The following is a 22,118-nucleotide window of genomic DNA, read 5'->3' as shown; positions in this document are numbered from 1 at the left end:
GTGCCTACTAGAAACAGAAAACATTCACACTGTGATCTTTTGTTTAGTTGAAATATTTCCTTGGGATTCTACCAGAATAATACTATTAGTAAAAGCCAGGCAGTCTATTGTTCGTTGTAGGTCACATACACAGCAGCCTGGGTATAGACGATTGTGAATAGGCAAGGAGGAGACTCAACATCACAACTAGTAGTAACAATTGAATTTCTATTGAGAAGTGACCAGGTGGACAATCAGGATCAATTTGCATACCGACTCAGAGTACATTTTTGCCTTCACATACTAGTATTACACACTTCCCCTCTTCAAGGCTGTCTCTTTGACCGCGTGATAAGCTCAACACCATCAGCAGCTCCATGATTTCGTCTATTCTTCTGTTTTCCCTGTCCAGATTCAAAGTTGAGTACTATATCAGCTTATTTATCATTTAGAACAGTTGACTACCGAGTCAGTCTTATCGGGGGGGCTCTGATATTCTAACTCACATAATTTGTACTCTGAAGGAGCTGCCCCTTTCGGCTGTGACCCCTCGGCAACTTCAATTTCGACTTTCAACCTCACCTTCTCCCACTTCTCCCACTTCTCCCACTCTTCCACTTTACCACCGTCCTATGTTCGACCACCCTGCTACCCTACCCCCGAAAACTCCTCTCAGATCCACTTGATCCTTGTTTTTTTTTTTTTTGCCTTGTGGGAGTATCTCCTTGCTGGAATCTCCTGTCACCGCCGACTCCGCCTTGAGCTTCGCCACAAGTGGCTTGTCCGCTTCTCCTCACCCCGACCTCTTTCGATCTCGTTTTCTGGATTAAACCTTCCAACCCCCACGGTTTCTCCCTGTGACGACCTCATTCCATACGCCTCCCTGGCCTCACCCCCGAATACTCCTGTGAATTGCAGAATACCACCCCCATCGACCAATGAGGGGATCATAAACCTTTGTCGATAAAGACCGCACACACTCTCCCAGACACCGCCGTCATGGCGCGACGGTACAAGATCGACGAGCTAATATGGCTGCGCGATTCGCCTCTTGTCGCCAAACCTCCAGGCCTTCCCCCAATTGAAGAATGGATGTATGTACAGCTCTTTTCATCTTTCTGATCGACGTGCCGCATCGTTTCAGGCCCAAGACTAACCATCCACCTCTCTGTGCAAAAGGCCTCAACCCGACCCTACGACCCAACGCAAGCAACCAACAACCCGCGACCCCAATAACCCATCCGAAACAACTACAAATAGAAGACCGAGCTTTTTCGAAGCTCGCCATATCTCGCGGGGCTCCAATTCAGGTATCGCCCATGATCCTTCGTTTATACTATCCCTCCATCTGATATTGACTGACTCTATTTTTTGAACTGGGTGTAGATGAAATCGTGCTTGGACCTCCAAAGACCAACTTTGCCTCATCCCGCATAGGAGGTAAAGGCTCCTTTGACCTGACTGACCGACCAGCCCGTCCAAATGAGACGGATGAGAAGAATGACCGTTTCAACTTCCGAGATCGCATCTTCAAAGAAAAAGACACCACCCAGGAGAGAGACTATGACCGGCGAGACGGACGACCCGCTGCCCTGAACGGCCGACGTGGAGAGAAGGAAGACTGGAATGCTGGGCGCACGCGTCGGACATTTCCACCAGAAGAACAAGAACGCAAGCCTCGACGCACCGGGGAATTCGATCGATGGGAGAACCGCGAGGCGCCTCGAGATCCCCTCAACAGTGAACGTGGAGTCCGGGATCGGGATGGCCGCTTCCCTGCACGAAAGGAGGGTCAGCCGACGACAAGAACCAAATACGATGGAAGCTGGTTCCGTGAAGAGAACGGCAATGAAGCAATCGAAGCAGATGATGACAAGCCAGCGCTACGCAACCGAGAATGGCGGCGCGATCGCCACGGCGCAGACCGCGACTGGGCTCGTGGTACTGCTAAAGTCGAATCAGAACCCGAATGGTTGGATGCGAACGATCGTGACGAGCCCCGACGGGCGCACACACAGGAAGACTTTGAGCGCTGGAAAGAGCGTATGAAGGCCGGCTCAGGGACTGCTCAACCCCCTCCATCGCAAGCGGAGAGGAAGGAAGAATATATCGAATCGGATATCCCTACCCAGAAACCCGAGACGCACCGTACAGACGGCGAGATTTTTAGCTCCGGCGCTCAATTCATGGGAGATACCTCTATGGACCGGTTTTTCGGTATGCTTGGAGAACCGAAGCCACCAGTTCCCGAGGCCGTTGCATCGCCTGTTCAGGTCCAATCGACCCCGCAGAAGGACAACTCTTATGTCGCAAAGTCTGGAAAGTCATCTCGATTTGCTGGACTTTTCAGCCCTCCACCCGATAGCCCGTTCAGAGCTCCAGAGTCACCCGCCCTTCCTAAATCTTCAGCTGGAAGTACCCCTGCCAACCCCCAAGAGGCGGACCAAGAGGGATTCCAACGAATTCTGGCGATGCTTGGCGGCCCCGGTGCTGCTGGTCCTGGACACGGCCCACCGCACGGTACACCTCATCAAAACGAACATTCTCGGCCGTCGCCGATGGTCCACCCAGATCATGCTCGCGCGGCCATGAACATGTCTTCTCCTGTCAGAGAGCACATGGGTCGTCCGGACTTTGCGAGCCCATCTCAAGAGATTCCCTTGGCCCAGATGGCCGGGAAGGAACCCCACCCTGGTGAGCGTGATCATCTCCTTCGATTGATGCAGCAGGTTCAAATTGGCCCCGGACCTCAAGGTGGTGTTTCTCAGCGGTCCCCAAATGCCGGACCAGCTCCTCCTCCGGGCTTGATGCCGGAGATGATGCCCCGTCCTCCCCCTGGGCTGACTGGCCAGAAAACTCCAAACTTCTTCGACGACCCTGCTATTGCCAATATGCAGCGGCCTGACAACGAGCAGCTCCGCCGACGGGCCCCCAACGGCCCGCCTATGGGCTACTTTGAGGACATTCCTTTCCCTCAAGGCGGCCAGGGCCCCATGACTCCGGGTGGTTCTCGCCCACCAAATCAACCTCCGATGCCACTGCAGCGACCTCCTGGCTTGGAGCACCTGCCTCCTCCCGGATGGACCGGTCAACCTCCCCCACAACAAGGCAACGGACCAAGCCCGATGGGCCCCCATCCTGGAATGCCGACTCCAAACCGCGGTCCTCTCAATTTCCCCCCCAGGCATGATGCCGATGCCCGGAAACGGACCTCCCCTCGGCGAGCGACAAGGCTTCCCTCCTCGTGGGCCGCCGGGCCCTCCTCCTGGCATGATGCCACCGCCCGGATATATGGGTGGCCCTCCTCCGGGCTTTCCTCCCATGCCCCCAAACCCCGAGGCTATGATGGGACTTGGCCCTGGCGGCCAAGGTCCTTTCGGACCTGGAAATCCTGGTCCTCAGGGCCCTCCTCCTTCATCGCGACACCTACTTGAGATGTTTGGCCAGTCCGGCGGTGGCGAAGTTCGTGGCGGAATGGTCGGACCCGGCCCGTATAGGTAAACGGCTGACATCTTGAGCTTTTCCATCTTATCTGACATTTACTTGCTCCATTTGATATGTGACTATTCTGGGCAAAGATGCGATGGAAGAGTCTATGCGGCGCAAGAGTCTCGGTCTTCTGTTTTAACCCGGCCTGGTTACACGGCAACGTTGCATCATCCTTCTTGAGAGAGATCCAAAGCATCCCCAACTTCTTCTTCATTTTCTTTTCTATCTCAAATTTCACTTTCATGTCTTTCTTATTTCCATGTTGTATTTGCTCATTCCCATTTTCGGTACCCTGGCAAGGGGATGCCCTTCTTCCTGCTGCCCAGCTTCTGTCTAGCAAGCAACCCACTCTCAGCCTTGACTTTATTCGTCCTTGGCTCTTTTCCGTGTTATTTCTGTAACCAATGACCGAGGGGATTGCTTTTTCTCTCTCTCTCTCTCTTTTCTCTTTCTTCACTTTGCTATCTATTGCTTCTCAAGGGGATTGATTGCCTTTACCGAGCCACCGGTGCCGACCGAGTTCAGTCGAATTGTCTTGCAAGGAGGATGATCTAGGGATGTGATGTGGTTTGACCGATCTAGTGGTGGAGTGAGTGGTGGCGGATTGCCGTAAATCTATGCTCGGCGAACAGGCACTAACGTGGGTTTTGCTTTTCGTCAGTGGATACGAATTATTCATAGAATATCGACAGGTACAGATTTGCAATCAATCTATCAATCGCTTGGTCGATCGAATAACTATTAGTATTTATCTTTCTTTTTCTCCTAGCTTCTTACTAGCGCGTCGGTAGACAGATCAGACCGATGCCCGAAGGGCCAATGTGGCTAACGTACTAGTACTACCCTAGTAGTTTGACTGGGCCACGATGATTAAAGGACAGAAGACAAAGAACTAAGTCATGAAACAGATGTTGCAATGGGCTCAATAACGCTTTAAATTAAGTTGATCAGATTTGTACACCATTAGTGCGTGAGCGAGATGGAAGCGGGTTTGAAGCGTGTCGGTAACCCTGCACAATCCAATCTCAGCCTGCGCCTATATACTCGTAACCATAGGCGAAGCAATGTTGACATTATTGATACCGAATCATCTCTCTCGAGACCGCCACGCACGTTTAAGCTGACAGGGCCTGGCGAGCGTCACGGATGGACTTGTAGATCGCCTTGTTGTCCTCCTGGATGATGTCCAGGCAGTAGGGAACGGCGGTCTTGGCGACATTTTTGACGAAGTCCTATATGCAGACGAAGTTTCAGGTTAGCCGGATGTCTCGGGTGGGATAAGTGGATTATTGATTTTGATGGCACATGTGATGGAACTTTTTTTGGATTCGACACTCACGCTAGTCTCCTCAGTGACCTTGTTCAGGTTGTGCTGCAGATCGTGGCGCTGGGTCTGGTTGAAGTAATTGGCGCTGAAGGTGAAGTCGGCGTTTAGGTCCAGGCCAGTCAGAGCAAGCTGTAGCAGGATATTGTTAGGGATTTTTGATTGCAATTGAATTGATTCTTTAAGTTTTGGGGTGGATTTTACCGAGTGGAAGGACTGGCAGATAACCATCTGCTGGGAATCCTCCAGAGCCTTCCAAGGCTGGGGCATCATCATGTCAGTCGCCTCACGGGCAACGACCTCTCTGTAGGCGACAACGATGTCCTGAGCAGGTCGAGTTAGTTATTTGACGTTGTGCGAGAGGTAGGACTCGAGAGTCTCGTGGACGTACGTCGGCGGTGATGCCACCGATGTTGTTCTTCAACTTGTTCAGCATCACATCGGTCTGCTTGAAACCGAGATCAAGCTGGGCGATGCGGCCCTGGACGCTGGGAGCAATATCACTGCCATTGTTGGCGGCGACGGCACTGATGGCCATGAGGGAGGTGACGAGAAGGCTCTTGAACTGCATTATGAATGGTATAAATAAATTTATAATCTAGATCGAAATCTAGTAGAAAGTTATGAATGAATGAATGAATGTATAGGGTTGGTGAATTCAAAAGGAGTGAAAGAATGACTGGATGTGAGTACTCGAGAGCTAGAACTAGAAGAACGCCAGGAGGAACGTGCTCTCCTTTATATAAACTTTCTAACGGACGGTCGAGTCTCCCCCCCGGCCTGTAAGTAATCCGTACCGGGCATACTGCATAGACAATACTCTACTCCGCAGTACTCCGTACATACCTCGTAGTATCATTTGGAATCCCAAGTGAGCTTTTTTGGCCCAAATCCCTGCAGCATTTCTTGTGCGGTCCACTCGGGATGTCTGGGTACTAAAAGTACTCGTACCAAAAAGAGGGCCTAGAGGGCTAGCGGTACCGATTAACGCGTCTGGTTGGTAGTGTCTACGATTCATGCGCCGTGCGTGGAGATCCGATCGACACCCTCAATCCGGATCTGATCGAGTAGGGTTCAGAAAGCTGGGAACGGGAATGGCAGATCTGGAGGGGTTAGTGTCTGCCGGACCCAAAAGTTATTGAACGGGTGCATGAAGTGGAGACCAACATGGGGTTAGACCAGCTGTTGATCAGAGCGAGGCCCCAGTGGAGCTCGATAGCCCACCAATCTAGCCATGTTTCGGCGGGAATTGGGATCGCCGTAGCGCAGTTGAGGTGATGAAAAGAGACCCAAAAGAGACCCAAAAGGACCCAAAACTGAGACCTGGTCGCCGCGTCTAGCTCCACTGAGCTAAGGCAGCCGGAGAGCTTATTCCAGCCGCGGAGTACGGTGACTGGGATAGATCTAATCAGCAATGAAGTTAGGGGCGAAGGATTCAAGCCGCAGATTCCGGGTGGCCCAATATCCACTTTATCAACGCTAATCGTCAGGGGATCGACCCGAGAATGGCTTCATTTGTCATGTCTTGATCTCCTTTTCGCAACCTGGGGGGGGGGGGGGTTCAGGAGAGGCGCAATATTGCTCATATCAGGATGATAGCTAGAAACTGGTTGAAGACATCGAGGTAGTAAAAGGTAAGGAAAGTGAGCAACTCCATAGATGCTCGGTATCTCAATATACTCGATCCGAAGATCGAGCATCTCCACTGGCAGCCTCGAAACCCTAATTATCAATATCAATTGGCCGCTTTTCTTCACATGCCTGCATAGTACAGCACTAGCTCGGCTCCTCGACCAAAAGCCTTTTTTGTGATGTCCCCAATTTCACAAATGCATTATCATTTCCACGATTTATCCGCTCTGTTCTCCGGAATATCCAGCTAAACGGCCGGAACCCCTTTCTAGAGTTCCGCACCGTACCCGCACCGTGCCGACCCGGATCCTCGTGGACAAGCTTGGTCCCCATTTTGGAGTGCTCTATTTCTTTTGTCGTGCTTGTGAACGTCAACGTGGTTCTAGGCCTCCGTTCATGATCAACCCGTGCGTGGCCCCCTTACGGCGAACGATAGACGCCACCGGGCCGATGCTTGATCTGATTACTCGTTATGTTGGCAAAGTACGGAGTAATAGTTTTTGTTTATAGTAGATGGCCAGCCATCTAAAAGTAGCCCAACCTAGGAGCTACTACTATAGCTACCATGTGCCCTACATACTGTTTTAAATTCAGCTCGCTGTTATAGTGCTTATATTCTTCGACTATCGTCATGACACAGCACCGCGAGATCTTCTCCAGTCCGCTGGAATACTCGATTTCCAGGTAGCTGCACATGACAAATACATTCACGCTAGATAAGTAATGATTGAGAATTCGAAAAGGTGGAAAGAAACTTGACCCTAAGCTAAGGCACTCAGAGCTCAAAATACAAAGATTTGCTCTTAATTCAGATCTCGGCACCTAGTCGTAACACAAGTGCTCAACCTTTTTGCTATTCTCCAATCCCCAGTCTCCACCCTTGCAAGCTCATTCCTATAAATGAGGTAGACAGTAGTGATCACAATAAAAGGTCATGCCCTCTATTATCTCACGAACTGTTCCTTGTGTGACTTGAACAAGGTACTGCTATCTAGAATCTCCCCAGTTGTAGACTTGATAAAGTCAACCTGCAAATGCTGTTCATCTAACAACTTCACCGTAGCATAACTCCAATCGTCGGCGTAGTTAAACTCATTCTCCGGAGGTACAGAACCAACAGGTGTCAATCCTTCGATATTACCCGCACCGCCAGCAATGATATACATAGGGGCTGTTGGATCGGTCAGATTATTTGGATCAACCTTTCCTTGGTACATGGGCGGGAATCGCTGAGAGTTGTGAACGTGTCCGAAGATTCCCAGATCTACACCATAGGTATAGAAGATATCCTCAAAGGCCTTCTGGCACTCTCTGCACATATGAGCTGAGCCCCCACAGCTGTAGTATGGACGATGACTAGCAACAATTACCCAAGGTGTGACACTTCGGTCAACACTAGCAAGATCGGCTTTCAGGAACTCTAGCTGCTGATTCCGTTTGCCGAAGTTGCCTTGGTTAAGCCCAGTGGAGCCACCAGGTCCTTCGGGTGCATCTTTGAAGTCTGTCTCAGTGTTGATCATTACGACATGTGCCATGCCATATTCAAAGGAGTACCAGAATGGAGGTTGTGCAGCGCTCCGTGCCTTTTTAGCTAGTGCTTTTGCGGTCGTGTTCTTGGAGAATGATGGGTACGCGTTTGGCATGGTTCGATCAAAGCGATGCATAAAGTCTGTGAAATTCATTTGACCCTGTGGGCAGAAGTCTTTGAAAGGAATGGCTAACTTCTTGCCGGCATATGCGAAGGGGATCGTTGTATTGCTCGGGAAACAACTTGCTTCGTGGTTACCGGGGCTAGCCATGTAAGGCTTGCGGCCAGCAATTGGAGCTAATTGGTCATAGAATCGCTCTAAGATCGACTGGTAAACTTCTGTGGCGGCGTAGAAATTATTTTCAATGTGATTGTCTATATTTGCTCCGGGTAAAAACCGACTGTCGACCCACCAGTCATCGGCATAGGCGAAATCCCCGGGATGAATGACGATCTCATACTCATCGACAGTTTGGGCAAGGCGGCCGATGGTGCTGTGGTTTAGCTCTGGCTGAATCTCACGTATTGTATCTTTCTTGTCGACCAAATTCGAGACGTGGCCTTTGGTGAAGCCATTTTCGCCGTAAACACCGAGGGCAATAACCACGTCTATCGCGAAAGGGGTCTTGTCACCTGGGATTCGAGGGCTCAAAAAGTGTTCCACGCTGGAGTTTGTTGAATCGATTTGATAGTAATAGGTCGTGGAGGAGTTTAGGCTAGGCAGAACTACTGCTTGGGACCATGTTCGCGAGGTTTGATATGTAGTTGACGGCGTGGTCGAGCAAGCGCGACGATCCAGTTTTCCATGAGATGTACCAAAGAACACACAAGGCTGTTCTATGGGCTGGTAGGTGTTCCATCCGATGGAGACAGCTATACAGTGTTAGCTTTTCTTTTATATCTTTTCCTTCTTGTTTTAGGGGTATATCTTACAATTTGGCCCATACACTGCCAGTCGCTGTTGAAACGGCGTAGTCAGGTCATCTGGAATAGTTGGATAGTTTAGATAACTGGGCAGATTGTTGAAAGCATCGGAAATGCTAGCCAAAGTTCCTCCTGCCAGGAAAGGCAGAGCGTTCATCAACGAGAGAGAGCCGACCATCATGGTTAGTTGAGACTTTAGCTTAGCAATTGAAAGACTGTTCAACGTCGATAATACATGAAAACCTATTCGACCGGCTTCTCCTTATATGTATATTTCTTTTTCTTTCCACGTAGGCAAAAGTATCCACGTCCAAGCAAGGCAATGCAGTTGTTGTATAGGTCGGGGCGGCCAATCAATTCAGTGGAAATGCTGACGCGATGCTTAGCCTCATCTTATTCCTTGGCCCAATGATTATTGCGGTATTATAACATGCTAAATGACGTCAAAAGAAGTGTTAGAGATTTGGGGGCCCTGTAAACTGTAGGTACAGATGCATTTTACGCCCCCATCAGCTTCCCGCTCTGCCCATGCCTGTGCGTATTTGCCAATGAGATATCGCCATTACTCCACCTTAATTACTTGTTTGAGGTAATTGTGCGAAGCCCTGCGTTCCCAATAGTTCAATGATACACAAGCTTCTCTTTATTGATACATTCTTTAAGTACAAGTCCGTGCGATGTGGGGTTTAGTTAATAGCTACCCACTCAAAAGTTGTATATAATTAGAATACTGTGCCGTGGTAGCAATTTGTCCCTGAGATGAGCTCATTTCTCAAGATAGAGCCTTGTTGGGCTGTGTTTGACACATCCCTTGTCGAGTCTTGATGTTGAAAGGTGTAAATTGATGGCAACAAAGGAAGGCGGCTGATATAGGCGATCCGGAGCTGCCAGTTGAGCATACAATTAATTCATTTCAAAGCTCAAGCTACAATTTACTAGTACTAGTAGGTACTTCATAATTTTCATTTTACATTGAAAGTACGTTTCGCAGGCAACTTTGATCATCCCAATCCATGGATGTCAGTATGATACATTGCCAACACAACCTGAAAAAGATTTGTTTCGAACTAAAATTGTACACAGCCAGTTTATCATGGCCAAAGTGATTGCAAACTCTGCTCCGTTTTCTTAGTATACTATTATATGACAGATCAACCCCAAGTTCCACCACCACCACCTCTGCCTTGACGTCTTTGAGCAGAAAGACGCCAATCATCTTCACCAGCAAACCGATTATGCAGGGGCTGAATACGCTCGGCCTTCTTTCGCTTAGACAGACGATCAGTAGGCGCCACCTTGAAGAATGTCGGCGCCGCCTCGACCAGCCATTTAGGTTCAATCGACGTTGTGCAGTGCATGTACTCCTTGGAAGTGAGCACCAAATCGTGATAAATAACATGCTCTGATGGCTTGCCGAAAAGTGCAGAGCTAGGGTGCATGTAAACCGGTGTGCCTTCAACAAGTGTTTTGTATCCTTCCTGGGGGTCCTTGCGAGCGGCGTTCCGGAAGAATCCTGTGCAGAGGGCCTGTCGGACCTTCATCGTGTCCCGCCCACACGAGGCGATCTTGTGTCGATAGCGATTCATGATGCCAAGAAGTTGTTGTCGGACATCTTGGGCACGTTTAATCTGTCGCGCTTGGATGAAGTTCTCGAAACACCATGCACTGCTGAACTTGGAATGTTTCCAGGCGTTATAAACATTGAGCAATGTCAGGTGATCTCCATGAGGATCGTGGAACTTAGATTTCTTCTGATCGGCTTGTTGTTGCTTCTCCTTTGGACGATAGAATACCGATGTTATTGAAAGCATGGCGACAATGCTAAGCATTTCGTCGGAGCAGCTCATGTCCACAGAAGCAATGAGCACCTTGGCCAAAGCAGGTTCCATAGGGAAATCGGCCATCTTCCGACCTAGTCGGGTAAGAAGACCCTCGTCGTCAAGAGCAGACAACGCATATAGCTCTTCCAAGGCTGAAAGCATGGTATTTGTTGGTGGGGGGTCCATAAAGTCGAAGTGCAGGAGATCGTTAATACCCATAGCTTTCAGCATGAGAATGGTATGTGAAAGGTTCTGGCGTTGAATTTCGGGGATTGTCGTCGGAAGCATCTCGCTGTTGAATGCAGCTTCGGTATACAAACGGAAGGTTTTTCCTGGGCCCGTACGTCCTGCACGACCAGCGCGTTGCTTGGCCTGGGCTTGAGAAATGGGGGTAACCACAAGAGAATCCATACCAAGCTTAGGGTCATAAGCATTCTGTTTGACAAAGCCGGGGTCGATAACGACTACAAGGTCATGTTAGCTCTGCCAAGAAATTTCGGGTAATAGGAATCTCGGAAACTTACAGTAGATGTTGTCGATCGTAATTGATGTCTCCGCAATGTTGGTCGCGATGATGACCTTTCGCCTAATTTGGAAATTCTCGTCAGCAATTATCAATCAAAGAAAGAAGGACTGAACTTACCCGCCAGGTGGTGCAGGCTCGAAAATTCGACTCTGCATCTCACTAGGAAGTGCAGAATAAACGGGTAGAATGACAAGCTCCGGTACTGAAGGACCGAGAGCTTTCATTCGCTCGTATAATATCTCACAAGATGTGTCAATTTCTTCTTGTCCTGTGAGGAAAACCAGAATATCTCCGGCAGGCTCCGTCAAGTGAATCTGCATCACAGTGATAAGAGTAGCATCCAAATAATCGGACTCGGGCTCCTTCGAGTACATAATTTCGACGGGGAAGGTTCGACCTGGAATAGAGAAGATAGGGCAGCCATTGAAGTATACTGAGAACTTTTCAGCATCAAGAGTGGCAGATGTGACAATTAATCGAAGATCTGGTCGTCGCTTGATGGTTTTCTTCAACAGTCCAAACAAAATATCAGTGGCAATGGTTCGCTCGTGAGCTTCGTCAAGCATAATCACGGAGTACTTCTTAAGATCTGGATCCAGCAGAATCTCTCGTTGAAGCATACCGTCGGTCATGTACTTGATCTTAGTCTCTGGGCTGGTGCAATCCTCGAAACGAATAGTATATCCAACTTCGGCACCGAGCCTGCAGCCCACTTCCTCAGAGACACGTTTGGCAACGGACATGGCGGCCACACGGCGAGGTTGAGTGCAGCCAATCATACCATTGTTTCCATACCCGGCCTCTGCCAGGTACTGCGTGAGTTGTGTGGTCTTTCCCGATCCAGTGTCTCCAACGACAATCATCAACTGATTATCTTTGACCGCATCAAGCAGTTGTTTGCGGAACTTATAGACAGGCAAGCTCTCACGTTGTTGTTTGATGGACATGTCAGTACGTTTTCCCAGAGACACATTCTTGCCCATTGTGACCTTCTTCCATTCTGGCACAGATTCGTCTTGTTGCTGGGTACTGCGTAGGTCTGCAGCGAATTTTCGATCTTCAGCTGCAACCATCGGATCATGCCATTGGGCATTAAGGTCAACATCGGCTGCTCGCTCGGCCGCTTTATCCTGTGCTTCTTGCTGTTTCAATTCGCGCCTTTCCTTGGAAAGATTTGCGCCGGACATTGCCGCTCGGTTCATCGATCCATCAGGGGCCTTGACAACACGAATGGGAGAAAGCTCGAGAGACTGCTTAGTCTGGCCAGCCAGGAAGGGAGGCTCCTCATCTTTGACCTCAATATCAACGTCTTCCTCCTCTTCAAATGTACCCTCGCCAGTAAGTGTGGCATTGTATTCCTCCTCGAGGTCTGGGTAGTCGGCTGCTGAAGCAACTCCCGATGCAATGAGCTGTCGGATTTCCCAGCGCTCTGGCGAGGTCATACGCTTCCGGTTCCTCATTGGCCTGCCAGAATCCTCGATGATAGGAACATCAGAGCTGAGGGCTCCGTAGCGATCATCCTCGGCTGAGCCATCAAGGCGTTCCATGTTGGCACCCGAGGCCAGACGGCGCTGGGGAATGAGATCGCGCCCTGTTGTTTGATCCACCTCCTTCATCGAGAGCCCGATACGAGTTCCTTCAATCTTAACCACCTTGACTTTGACGGGTTGGTCACGCGATACAAGGTCAGAGGGGTGGTTCACCCGCGCGCCTTCCTGCATCGCCGAAACGTGAACAAGACCGTCAACCTTGCCTTTGACTCCTTTAAGGTTGACAAAAGCACCGAAATCCTTGACACCCGTCACACGACCATCATAAACTTTGTAGATAACAGGGTGATCATCCAATTCCATGGGTGGTGCTTTATCGAAGTAATCATCTCTTTCGCGATCCCGACGCTTGCGTCGATCACTGTGGCCATTGCGGTGGTTTTCCTCCCTATCCCCGTATTTTCCGATGGATCTTCCAAACTCGTCCACCAACTCGTCATTTTTGCTGCGTCGATGCGTGCTCCGAGATCTAGAACGGTATTTCTCACGGTGTCGGCGCCCACGGTTATCGTCATCGTAAGGGCTGCGGCTGCGCTTCCTGCCATCGCGTTCGTCTCTTGAGGGGCGCGGTTTTTCGTCCTTTGGTTTCCCAGCCAGTCCTTCCAACATCGCAAATGTATCATCCATTGCTCCTGCTTGGTCGTCGTTGCCCTTTTTATCAAGGTAGTCGTCTTCCTCCCAGCGGTTGTCTCTATCCGGAACAGCAAGACCCTTAAAAACGCGGGACTTGCGTTCCAAGGCACCAAATTCATCCATCAAATCATCGTCTGCGACCGCGGCGTCGCCGTTTTCCTCCTTCTTCCCTTTGTATTTCGGGTGCATCGTGAGAACAAGGCGGTCGACACTCTCCATCAAACTCTGCGGAAATTCGGCGCCCATCTCGTCGAGACCTGCCTTGAATTCAGGAAAGTTTCCATTGCATTTCAGGTGTTGGTCAATGACGAATTCAGCCAGCGTTTTGTCGTTAATACCCAGGTGATTCTGGAGCTCGTTCGTCACTCGTGACACGAGCGACAACAGCTCCAGGGATTCCAGGTCATCCATGGTGGTGACCGGGTAAGTGAGCGACGGCGAAAACGAGGAGACGAGAGGCGCAAGCTGACGAGGTAGAAATGAGGGAGTGCGCAGAACCCTGCTCTGGTCGCGTAGGTGACTTCGAGCAAAGTGAAGGCGGAAAATCAGTGCAGCCCGGGGCCGGCGCCACTGATAAGAGATAAGAAGCCTGAGGCAGAAAGAACGGCCACAGCCACAGCCACAGGTACAGTAACAGCCACAGTAGCTATATGGCCATCCATACCCTAGGGTAACCACCATGCTATTCTACTTATGGATATTGCGAGGGGGCCTAGCATATATTCCAATATTAAAGAGTGGGTTTTATACATCTAATATACAATACTAGTTTTACATTAGTCCAGTCACGCAGAATGAGGTGGCTTGGGTTTCTCGCTATCCGGCGCCTCCTTCTCAGGCTCTGGAGTGCTTTCTCCAGTAAGGTGGTCCAGCATCAACTCCGCGCTAGAAGCTTCGTTATCCACAGTCTCTTCGAAGCTCTCTTCATTCAAATCATCTTGCATCTCCTCCTCCGCAGACTCCTCGCCGTCCGCCCTCTTTTGAGAGCCATCTTCGTCCATACGGATCTGCACATCGCCCTCTCCGCCTTCAGCGGCCTGCGGCATGAGACCCTGAGAGTCGATGGCTTTCTGTCGATGCAGCTGCTTCTGAAGTGCAATCTGGCGTTTCAATGAGGCATCCTTGCGTAGCGACTTGTTGGCAGAGAATTCAGTCAGCGCCCGCACCATTCTCTGTTCAACAAGTTCTTTGACATGTGCAGCAAGAGTCCGGTCCGTAAATACTCCACCAAAGCGAAAGCTCAACCAAGAGTAAAGGATAATAGCTTTATGCAGACTCTCCAACTCATGCAAGTAGTCCTTGTTGCCGGATACAGGGCGCTCTAGAATTTCAAGGTTGAGATGGGGCATATCCAACAGCCGTCCGCGATTATTATCAGCCACGCAGTCAGCAAAAGCGGCAGTGACTTCGCGTGCGCTTTGAGTTTTGGTGTCCATCGGCGCAGCCATGAATGTCAACTGGTCCACAACTCGTAGGCCGTTCGTAGTGTCGATAATCTCGGCATTTTCCAGTTGGCCCTTGTTATCGCACATGAAGAAAAGAGGATTGATGGCGGCGATTTCATTTAATCGTTTGATCAGATACTCGAACGGGACTTCTTTCGGGAAGTATGCCGAGAGTTTCTCGAATACGACATTAGGCGGGAAAATGCCGGCGGCGCGAAGGGGTGGGGGCTCCATATTCATAGCCATTTGGATAGAAGGAAGGTCAATCTCTTCGAGAGACGTGACCAAACCCACGTTTGACTTGTCGTTTGGGCTTTCTTTGGCACCGGCTGGCCGGTATCGACCAGCACGCCCACCTATCTGCTTGATTTCCGGCACAGTCAACTGCTGAAGACCGCCCGGAAGTCGTTTGACCAACGTCTCGAATATAACACGCTTGCAGCTCCTGTTTGGAATTGGTCAGCAAGGGCTCTATTTCGGTCAAAGTCAATGAACTGGTTTAGACTTACAGATTCAATCCCATGCCAATTGCATCACTAGCAACCAGGAAATCATAGTCATTATCCGGGTCGTTGAATAAATTGGCTTGTTGCGTTCGAATCTCGGCGGGAAGACCTCCATAAACGATAGCTGCTCGTCTCCCAGTAACCTTTTCAATGTCTGCTTTCAGAGCGTGGATTCCAACTCGGGAAAAGGCGACGACACAATCACCCTTTTCAAGACTCTTGAGGTTACCCCTTAAGCTTTTGTTCATGACCTCCAAGCGGTTCAATCGCTCATATCGATGAATCTCCAGGGTGTCTCCTGTAAGTGCGCATAGTTCACGGATGAGAGGAACGGCCCTCGTTTCACCACAGAGGTGGAGTTCCTTTGCCTGGCTTCCTAGAACAGCTCGTGTCCACGCCCATCCACGCGCTGCATTGGATATCATTTGGATTTCGTCGATGACTCCAATATCATACTCCTGTCCCACGCTGACCATTTCAACTGTGTTGCTCGTGATACGAGGTATTTGACCATCTTCCGGCGTCTTGACATCGTCTCCAGTGACGAGACTTGTAGGAATGCCTTCGGCCTTGAATCGATGGAAAACCTCTTGCGCGAGTAACCTAAGCGGCCCTGCATAGAAACCCGATTTGCTTTCTTTCAACCGTTGTAGGGCGTGATATGTCTTTCCGGAATTGGTTGGGCCGACGTGAAGATGGATCGTTCGTTGCATGGATCGGGCCTTTGGATACCACTCGGCGGGATAGCGAAGATCGGCTATTTTCTGATGCACCTCCAGGTTCGGGGTCGAGTACTTCGCGGTAAGATCGTCCGCATAGCGCATATAGTCCAACTCGCCACGCAGTCCTGCTACTCCGCCAGACAGGTATGCCCTTTGCAGCGACGACTTGATTTGTTTCAAAGGACCCCATTTCGCATCTGATTTTGAATCCTCCACCTTGCACGCATTCGATATTTGACGCTCAAACTTACCCCACGAGTCAGGTAAGTCCCCTGTTGAATTAAGTCGCACCTTCGCATCATGCAGAGCGGCCTGCACGACTCGGTTGAAATCTCTCTGGGCGGCGACGCTGTTTCGGCTGGGACCCGTAGAGCTAGATTTCATCGCCGACTTGGCGGATCTCTTCGTGCCCGAAGCGGCATTGTCCGCCCTAGCTTCTTTGTTCTTATTTTCGCGTTTCGACCGGTGTAGAGGGAGGGAGGTGGTGAATTGTCGTTGTCGTTCAACGGGTCGAGGGAAGAATCGCAATGCGCAGAAGAGGGAACGACTGCCTCTGCCAGTCCATGACTGCATTCCTAGACAGTCGTGGGTAATCAATATGAGCGGAAGGGAATGAACGCGCTAGAAGGTAAAACGAGTGGAGAAGAAGGTGGCAGACATGCGGACATGCGGACATGCAGAAAAAACGAATGCTTATCGGGGACGAGTTCCTAAGGTTCCCTGGCGCGCCACCGGGAGATCCACTTGAGAAGCTCCCATCATCAAAAATGGTGGGGAATCCGCGCCCTCCTTCATATACCTCATACGAGCCACCTCTCCCTTGACTCTCCTCCCCAGAATTCCCCTGTCCACCCCTCTGGTGTGCTCAACCTTTTGCTCGGCGGTATTTCCGTCACTTCCGCTTCGCTTTCTCTCTTTGACACACTCTGCGTGAGCCTCGCTCCGGGCTGCCCGCCAACATGAGCACTTCCATCATCAACGTCCAACGCGACAGTAGGTGGCCCCATGGCTTCCCCGGTACTCGGTGTCTGCTCCGAAGAACCTGAACTAACAAACAATCCCTTTGCTAGTCATCCTTAATACCATCCGCAATGCCGGTGGCCACGAAGTACGTCACACCTTCCGCCCCTCCCCCCCGCCTGCGAATACTGACGCCTGTCCCGCACAGTGGAAAGTCTTGGTGGTGGACGAGAACAGCAGGAAATTGATCAATTGTGCTGTGAAAGAGGAAGATATTCTGAACCTCAATGTATCCAGTGAGCTTGCCTGGTTTATTTCTACCACGTGGACCTTAGGCAGCCTACTAAACAGCATCATCATCGCCCCGCAGACATCGAGCAGATCGACCACCGGCGAATGGCCAACCCGGATATGGACGCCTTATACATACTATCACCGGAGTCTTGGATCGTGGACTGTCTCATGGCCGACTTCGAAGTGAAGAGATATCGCAGAGCGTTCTTGGTGTGGACTTCATGTCAGTCGGCAACATTGGGACCTCGGTTGATCTCAGCTAACAGTGGAAATAGTTCTTGATCCCAAGCTGCGCGCTCGAATTGAACGGTCACAAATGGCGCGCGATTCCATTGCTGATTACCGCATAATGAACATCGACTTCTACCCCCGCGAGTCGCATCTGGTCACATTCCGCGATCCGTGGAGCTTCCCTGTCCTGTTCCACCCGGGCTGCAACCATTTAATCCGTCGCCACCTTCAAGATCTCGCCCAGAAGGTATATACAAACGTCCGCTCATTTCGAGGTACCCGGCTGTCTAGCTAATCTTTTACACCAGGTCGTCTCTCTCTGTGCTTCCCTAGGCGAATACCCGGTCATCCGCTATTACCGACCCCGATCCCCCACTCACGAAGCTGGCGTCTTATGCTCGCATTTGGCGCGCTTTGTTCAAGAGGAACTAGATCAATTTGCTCAGTTCCAGCGTGACTTCCCTCCCCATCAAACCGTCCACGAGGAGTTTTGTTTATTGTCGACCGCTCAATGGATGTCTACGCTCCTCTTCTCCACGAATTCACATACCAAGCAATGGTGCATGACCTTCTGCCGATCAAAGATGGCGACAAGGTTACCTATAAGACACGACTCAACGAGGGCAAAGACAATGAAGAGGAAAAGGAGATGGAACTTGGGGAGCACGATAAAGTTTGGGTGGACTACCGCCACATGCACATGAAAGACGTGCTCCAGAAGCTCGGCGAGGACTTTGCTAAATTCAGAGCAGCCAACCCACAGTTCGCCGAGGAGTAGGTGTTCCCTGTTCCCACTTTTCCCTGTCTGTGTCAGGCTAACGAGTATCTACAGCAACGACAAACAAAATGTCAACACCATCAAAGATATGTTGGCCGGACTGACAGAATTCACAGAAGGAAAAGATGCGTACACTCTGCATTTGAATATGGCAGAGGAATGCATGAAGTACTTTGGGGCCCGAAAGCTTATTGAGGTCAGCTCCATGGAGCAATCCTTTGCCACTGGTCTCGACGAAAATTACAAGAAAGCCAAAAACTTGGCGGCACAACTTGTACAGCTGCTCGATGACGATGCAGTAATTTCACCGGATCGACTCCGACTGCTCCTACTGTACATCATCTATCGAGGCGGTCTGCTTGGTGGCGACATTCGGAAGCTCATGGCACACGCACAACTTCCCGGCCAAGACGGAAACGTTATTTCCAATCTTGAACTTCTTGGAGTTCGTGTGGAGAAGCCTCTCAAGGATGAAAAGCCACCAGTGCAACCGCTGTTCCAGCGACGAACCCCTTTACCGGAATCGGAAGAGCTGAGCTTGACACGGTACGACCTTGGGCTCAAACAGATGCTAGAGGAGCAAATCCGTGGCACATTGGACTCGACATTATTCCCCTACACCAGACCTCACACTGACACCGATGGCGGAATGGCCGCGCAAGAGATGCTCTCTCAGCAAGCCTCACTGCGCAGTGCGAAACCTACATGGGCACGCACCCGATCCGTCGACCAACCTCGCCAACGTATGATTGTCTTCATGGCCGGCGGCGCCACTTATGGCGAAGCGCGTAGCTGCTATGAAATCTCGCAGACCTACGGCCGTGATGTATTCCTAGCCACAACTCACATGCTCACGCCGGGGCTCTTCATGCGCCAGGTCGGCGATCTGGGTATCGACAAGCGCCGCCTTGATATTCCTGCCGAGCGACCCAAGCCCACGGCCCCTGCTCATCTCTTTGAGCGCGAGGCGCCCCCAGCACCTACACCTCCGGCGCAGAAGAAACCTATCTCGACGTCGCATCTGAATCCACCCGCGCCTCCTGAGGCACTCATGTCCAACATGTCTCTGGGGTCGAACGGGTCGGCCGGGACTCCTCCGCCCGGCGGGAAGTTGCATAAGAAGGACAAGGAGAAGAAGGATAAGAAGGATGATAAGGAGAAGAAGAAGTACCGCTTCTTCAAGTGATTCATCTCATCTCCTATCCGTATATTTCCCTTGTCATTTTTGTCGCTCTCCGTGCTGTGCGCGGGTATATTCAGCGCTGTTTTGATACCATCTTTTTTTTGTCTTGTTTTGGAGGCGCTTGAGCTTGTGCCTTGGGATAACATAGGGTCTTTGCAACGTGTTGTGAAAATGGAAGGGGAGGATAGGGTCGGAGGATGAAGGGGTGAGGAATTGCAAATTGCAATACTCAATAGCGCAGAACATATAAAATCAAATCATCATCAAGTTTCCTGAATCTCCTATGCTACTGGGAAAACGCTTCCGGGCTTTTTTTTTCTGAGAATATTCATTGATTATGGATACTTTGGTTACAACAGCAACCACTAGAGTCAATCTTCGGGGAGACAATTACCTAATGTTCAACGAATTGCAAACCGGACATAATGCAACTTGAATATCTACTAGTACTTGCGAAGTAGCAAGCCTAGTGTAGTATTGAAACCTTTCAATGCCTCCTTGATCTTCCGCACTCTGTAGTTAAAATAAGGTTTGTCAGGTTAAGGGTAATGATGATGCAGTGCCTTCGCTCCTTCCTCCATCCTCCTTTGCTTGTTTATATTTCCTTACCGATACTATGCCCCACAGTAGTCAGAGCCAGCGACCTCAACTGTCCGCACTTGCTTCACTATAAATATTGATCTCGACGAAATACCAACATCATAGTTGTTACGCTATGGCAACGCAAAGATCTTCTCTCAGGGCGTTCTCCGGACTCCACCAGCTAGCATATCGCCAACGCTTACAGAAAAATAGACCACTGGGCCCTTTTTGGCCCTGAATACAAACCTGAGAACTGGACAGCACTATAATGAATAGTGGAGCGAAGCCATGTACGAGTAGTAGCCATAAACCAGTCTTCCAACTACATTAAAGACGAACTTAGTGAGAGAGACGGAAGGACGGGTTGGAAGATAAAGATGGATCTATGCGATGGAGGGAATACTGACGCTAGACAGTCAGATGGAGCTTATGCTATCTCTCCAGTAATCTTTCATGTGCAACCTTGGAAAATGTTTAATATTAGACAGCTTTCTCCGTCAGAGGTAGACAAAGACCTATCCTACTAGTATATGTGGCTCATAAAATAAATTAAAAAAAAAAACAACGCGCTTCATGCCCAGGTGATATAGCCACCGACCCGGCGCCTCCTCCGAGCCTGGGAATATGTCTTTCTAGGTATAAATATGTCCCAATTATCAAGAGTATTCAAGTTCAACTATATCGACTCTCTCGAACGACATATTCTTTGTACTGGCTCTACATACTAGCCCTGGGGTAGTATTCTCACGGATGTCCTTTGTTCCAAGTCCCTATAAATACTACATAGTAGACCACCTGATCTGTCATTTATGGTTGTCCAATTACGTCTCACCACCACTGGCATCCGGTTAACATGAAGTATACTAATTTTCCTCCGATCCCAATTTTGGTTTATCCTACAGCTATAAACTTAAGGCTGTCTCCATCGAAATTCTTATCTACAAGGACCGACCATGCTTCCCGCACTTAAGATGTTCCCGGGCCGCGGGCCGTTGGCTGCTGACAAGCTCCGCCCGAAAACAAGCAGCCAAACTTGAAACTTGAACTCTTAGATATCGACCATCTCTGTGTATGATGTGACAGGGTCCAGGGATCTTGCGACAATGAATGCGATAGACATTGCGACCGTGCCGAATCAGAGATTGCCCGGATATATCTGCATACATAATGCAGTGGATGCAATCGGAGGCAGCCAATGTCACTCAAACTACGGGTGGAGAGTACTCCTCCTCGTCATCATGAAACCACGAATACTCAGTAAATGGCCAGAATCTAGAAGTCTTGTCCTCCGCAAATACGGAGTGGACAGCTAACTTGAACAACGACCTAGACTGTGCCAACGGCCATATCCTCTGGGCAGCTACTCCACCGCATTGGCCAGGCCTAGGCGACGTAAGAGACGAAAGTTTGTAGTGGGCCCTGACCCCCTTTCCTATGTTATTTTTTTTCTCCGTCGCGCGGGAGTTAGGTGGGCTAGTGAAGACAAGCCTTTAGGACGAGTGGACAGTGAAGATAGAAGTCTGGGGCTGTACTCGTACAACAGGATGGAATCATGTTAGGCGCGCCATTGAGTGAAAGCAGCGAACAATGGCAAGTTCAAGTTTCCATTGTGGCAGTGGTAATACGGGGATACACAAAGCGTACCGCCTGCGCCTGCGAGGATGCAACGCTACCTTGGAACGGTCGGCCGGGGCTTCCTCGGTGATTCGCTGACAGGCGTGGCGAGTGAACACAGCCGACATCATGAGTATTGAAATAGTAGTAGATATGCACTCTTTGACAGTATGTATACTATGTACTCGTATATAGAACTTAGAATATGGCCATGATAATTACCATGATTGTGAGAATACTGTTCAGTGAGAATAGGGTGGACACCAGATTCAGGGGATTCAAGATTACGTCGTTGCAAAATCTGCAAAGCGGAAGAGCCCCGATTTCCCCTTTCCGCATTGGTACAATCCATTGTTTGGTTATTTCCCAATTTTATATCGCCGCAAGGGAGATGCCCG

The 22,118-nt window shown here is 50.0% G+C and overlaps 6 protein-coding genes across 6 annotated transcripts; 2 read left to right on the top strand and 4 right to left on the bottom strand.

The window, feature by feature from the left end:
- Window positions 1-978: 978 nt before the first annotated feature.
- N7509_005492 (uncharacterized protein) lies at window positions 979-3,480 on the top strand (the record flags this gene model as incomplete). The annotated part of the gene is made up of 4 exons (XM_056630129.1): window positions 979-1,073; window positions 1,159-1,289; window positions 1,366-3,141; window positions 3,164-3,480. The coding sequence occupies 4 exons, from the start codon at window positions 979-981 to the stop codon at window positions 3,478-3,480; spliced, it is 2,319 nt and encodes a 772-aa protein (XP_056489431.1).
- A 1,103-nt stretch (window positions 3,481-4,583) lies between these two features.
- Window positions 4,584-5,363, bottom strand: N7509_005491 (uncharacterized protein; the record flags this gene model as incomplete). Its single annotated transcript, XM_056630128.1, has 3 exons — window positions 4,584-4,700; window positions 4,808-5,116; window positions 5,184-5,363. 3 exons carry the CDS (start codon window positions 5,361-5,363, stop codon window positions 4,584-4,586), a joined length of 606 nt encoding a protein of 201 aa, XP_056489430.1.
- A 2,005-nt stretch (window positions 5,364-7,368) lies between these two features.
- On the bottom strand, window positions 7,369-9,054 carry N7509_005490 (purple acid phosphatase family protein; the record flags this gene model as incomplete). The annotated part of the gene is made up of 2 exons (XM_056630127.1): window positions 7,369-8,825; window positions 8,886-9,054. The coding sequence occupies 2 exons, from the start codon at window positions 9,052-9,054 to the stop codon at window positions 7,369-7,371; spliced, it is 1,626 nt and encodes a 541-aa protein (XP_056489429.1).
- A 973-nt stretch (window positions 9,055-10,027) lies between these two features.
- Window positions 10,028-13,816, bottom strand: N7509_005489 (uncharacterized protein; the record flags this gene model as incomplete). The annotated part of the gene is made up of 3 exons (XM_056630126.1): window positions 10,028-11,160; window positions 11,221-11,282; window positions 11,340-13,816. The coding sequence occupies 3 exons, from the start codon at window positions 13,814-13,816 to the stop codon at window positions 10,028-10,030; spliced, it is 3,672 nt and encodes a 1,223-aa protein (XP_056489428.1).
- A 374-nt stretch (window positions 13,817-14,190) lies between these two features.
- On the bottom strand, window positions 14,191-16,651 carry N7509_005488 (ATP-dependent RNA helicase SUV3; the record flags this gene model as incomplete). The annotated part of the gene is made up of 2 exons (XM_056630125.1): window positions 14,191-15,295; window positions 15,360-16,651. The coding sequence occupies 2 exons, from the start codon at window positions 16,649-16,651 to the stop codon at window positions 14,191-14,193; spliced, it is 2,397 nt and encodes a 798-aa protein (XP_056489427.1).
- A 386-nt stretch (window positions 16,652-17,037) lies between these two features.
- Window positions 17,038-19,527, top strand: N7509_005487 (Sec1 family protein; the record flags this gene model as incomplete). The annotated part of the gene is made up of 7 exons (XM_056630124.1): window positions 17,038-17,071; window positions 17,149-17,334; window positions 17,409-17,555; window positions 17,608-17,810; window positions 17,872-18,016; window positions 18,049-18,337; window positions 18,396-19,527. The coding sequence occupies 7 exons, from the start codon at window positions 17,038-17,040 to the stop codon at window positions 19,525-19,527; spliced, it is 2,136 nt and encodes a 711-aa protein (XP_056489426.1).
- Between the last annotated feature and the right edge of the window lie 2,591 nt (window positions 19,528-22,118).

This window comes from Penicillium cosmopolitanum (assembly GCF_028827165.1).
Source record: "Penicillium cosmopolitanum strain IBT 29677 chromosome Unknown utg000006l:49.0-5199605.0:1.0-5204138.0, whole genome shotgun sequence".
NCBI lineage: Eukaryota > Fungi > Ascomycota > Eurotiomycetes > Eurotiales > Aspergillaceae > Penicillium > Penicillium cosmopolitanum.
This window is presented reverse-complemented; position numbering and strand designations above follow the sequence as displayed.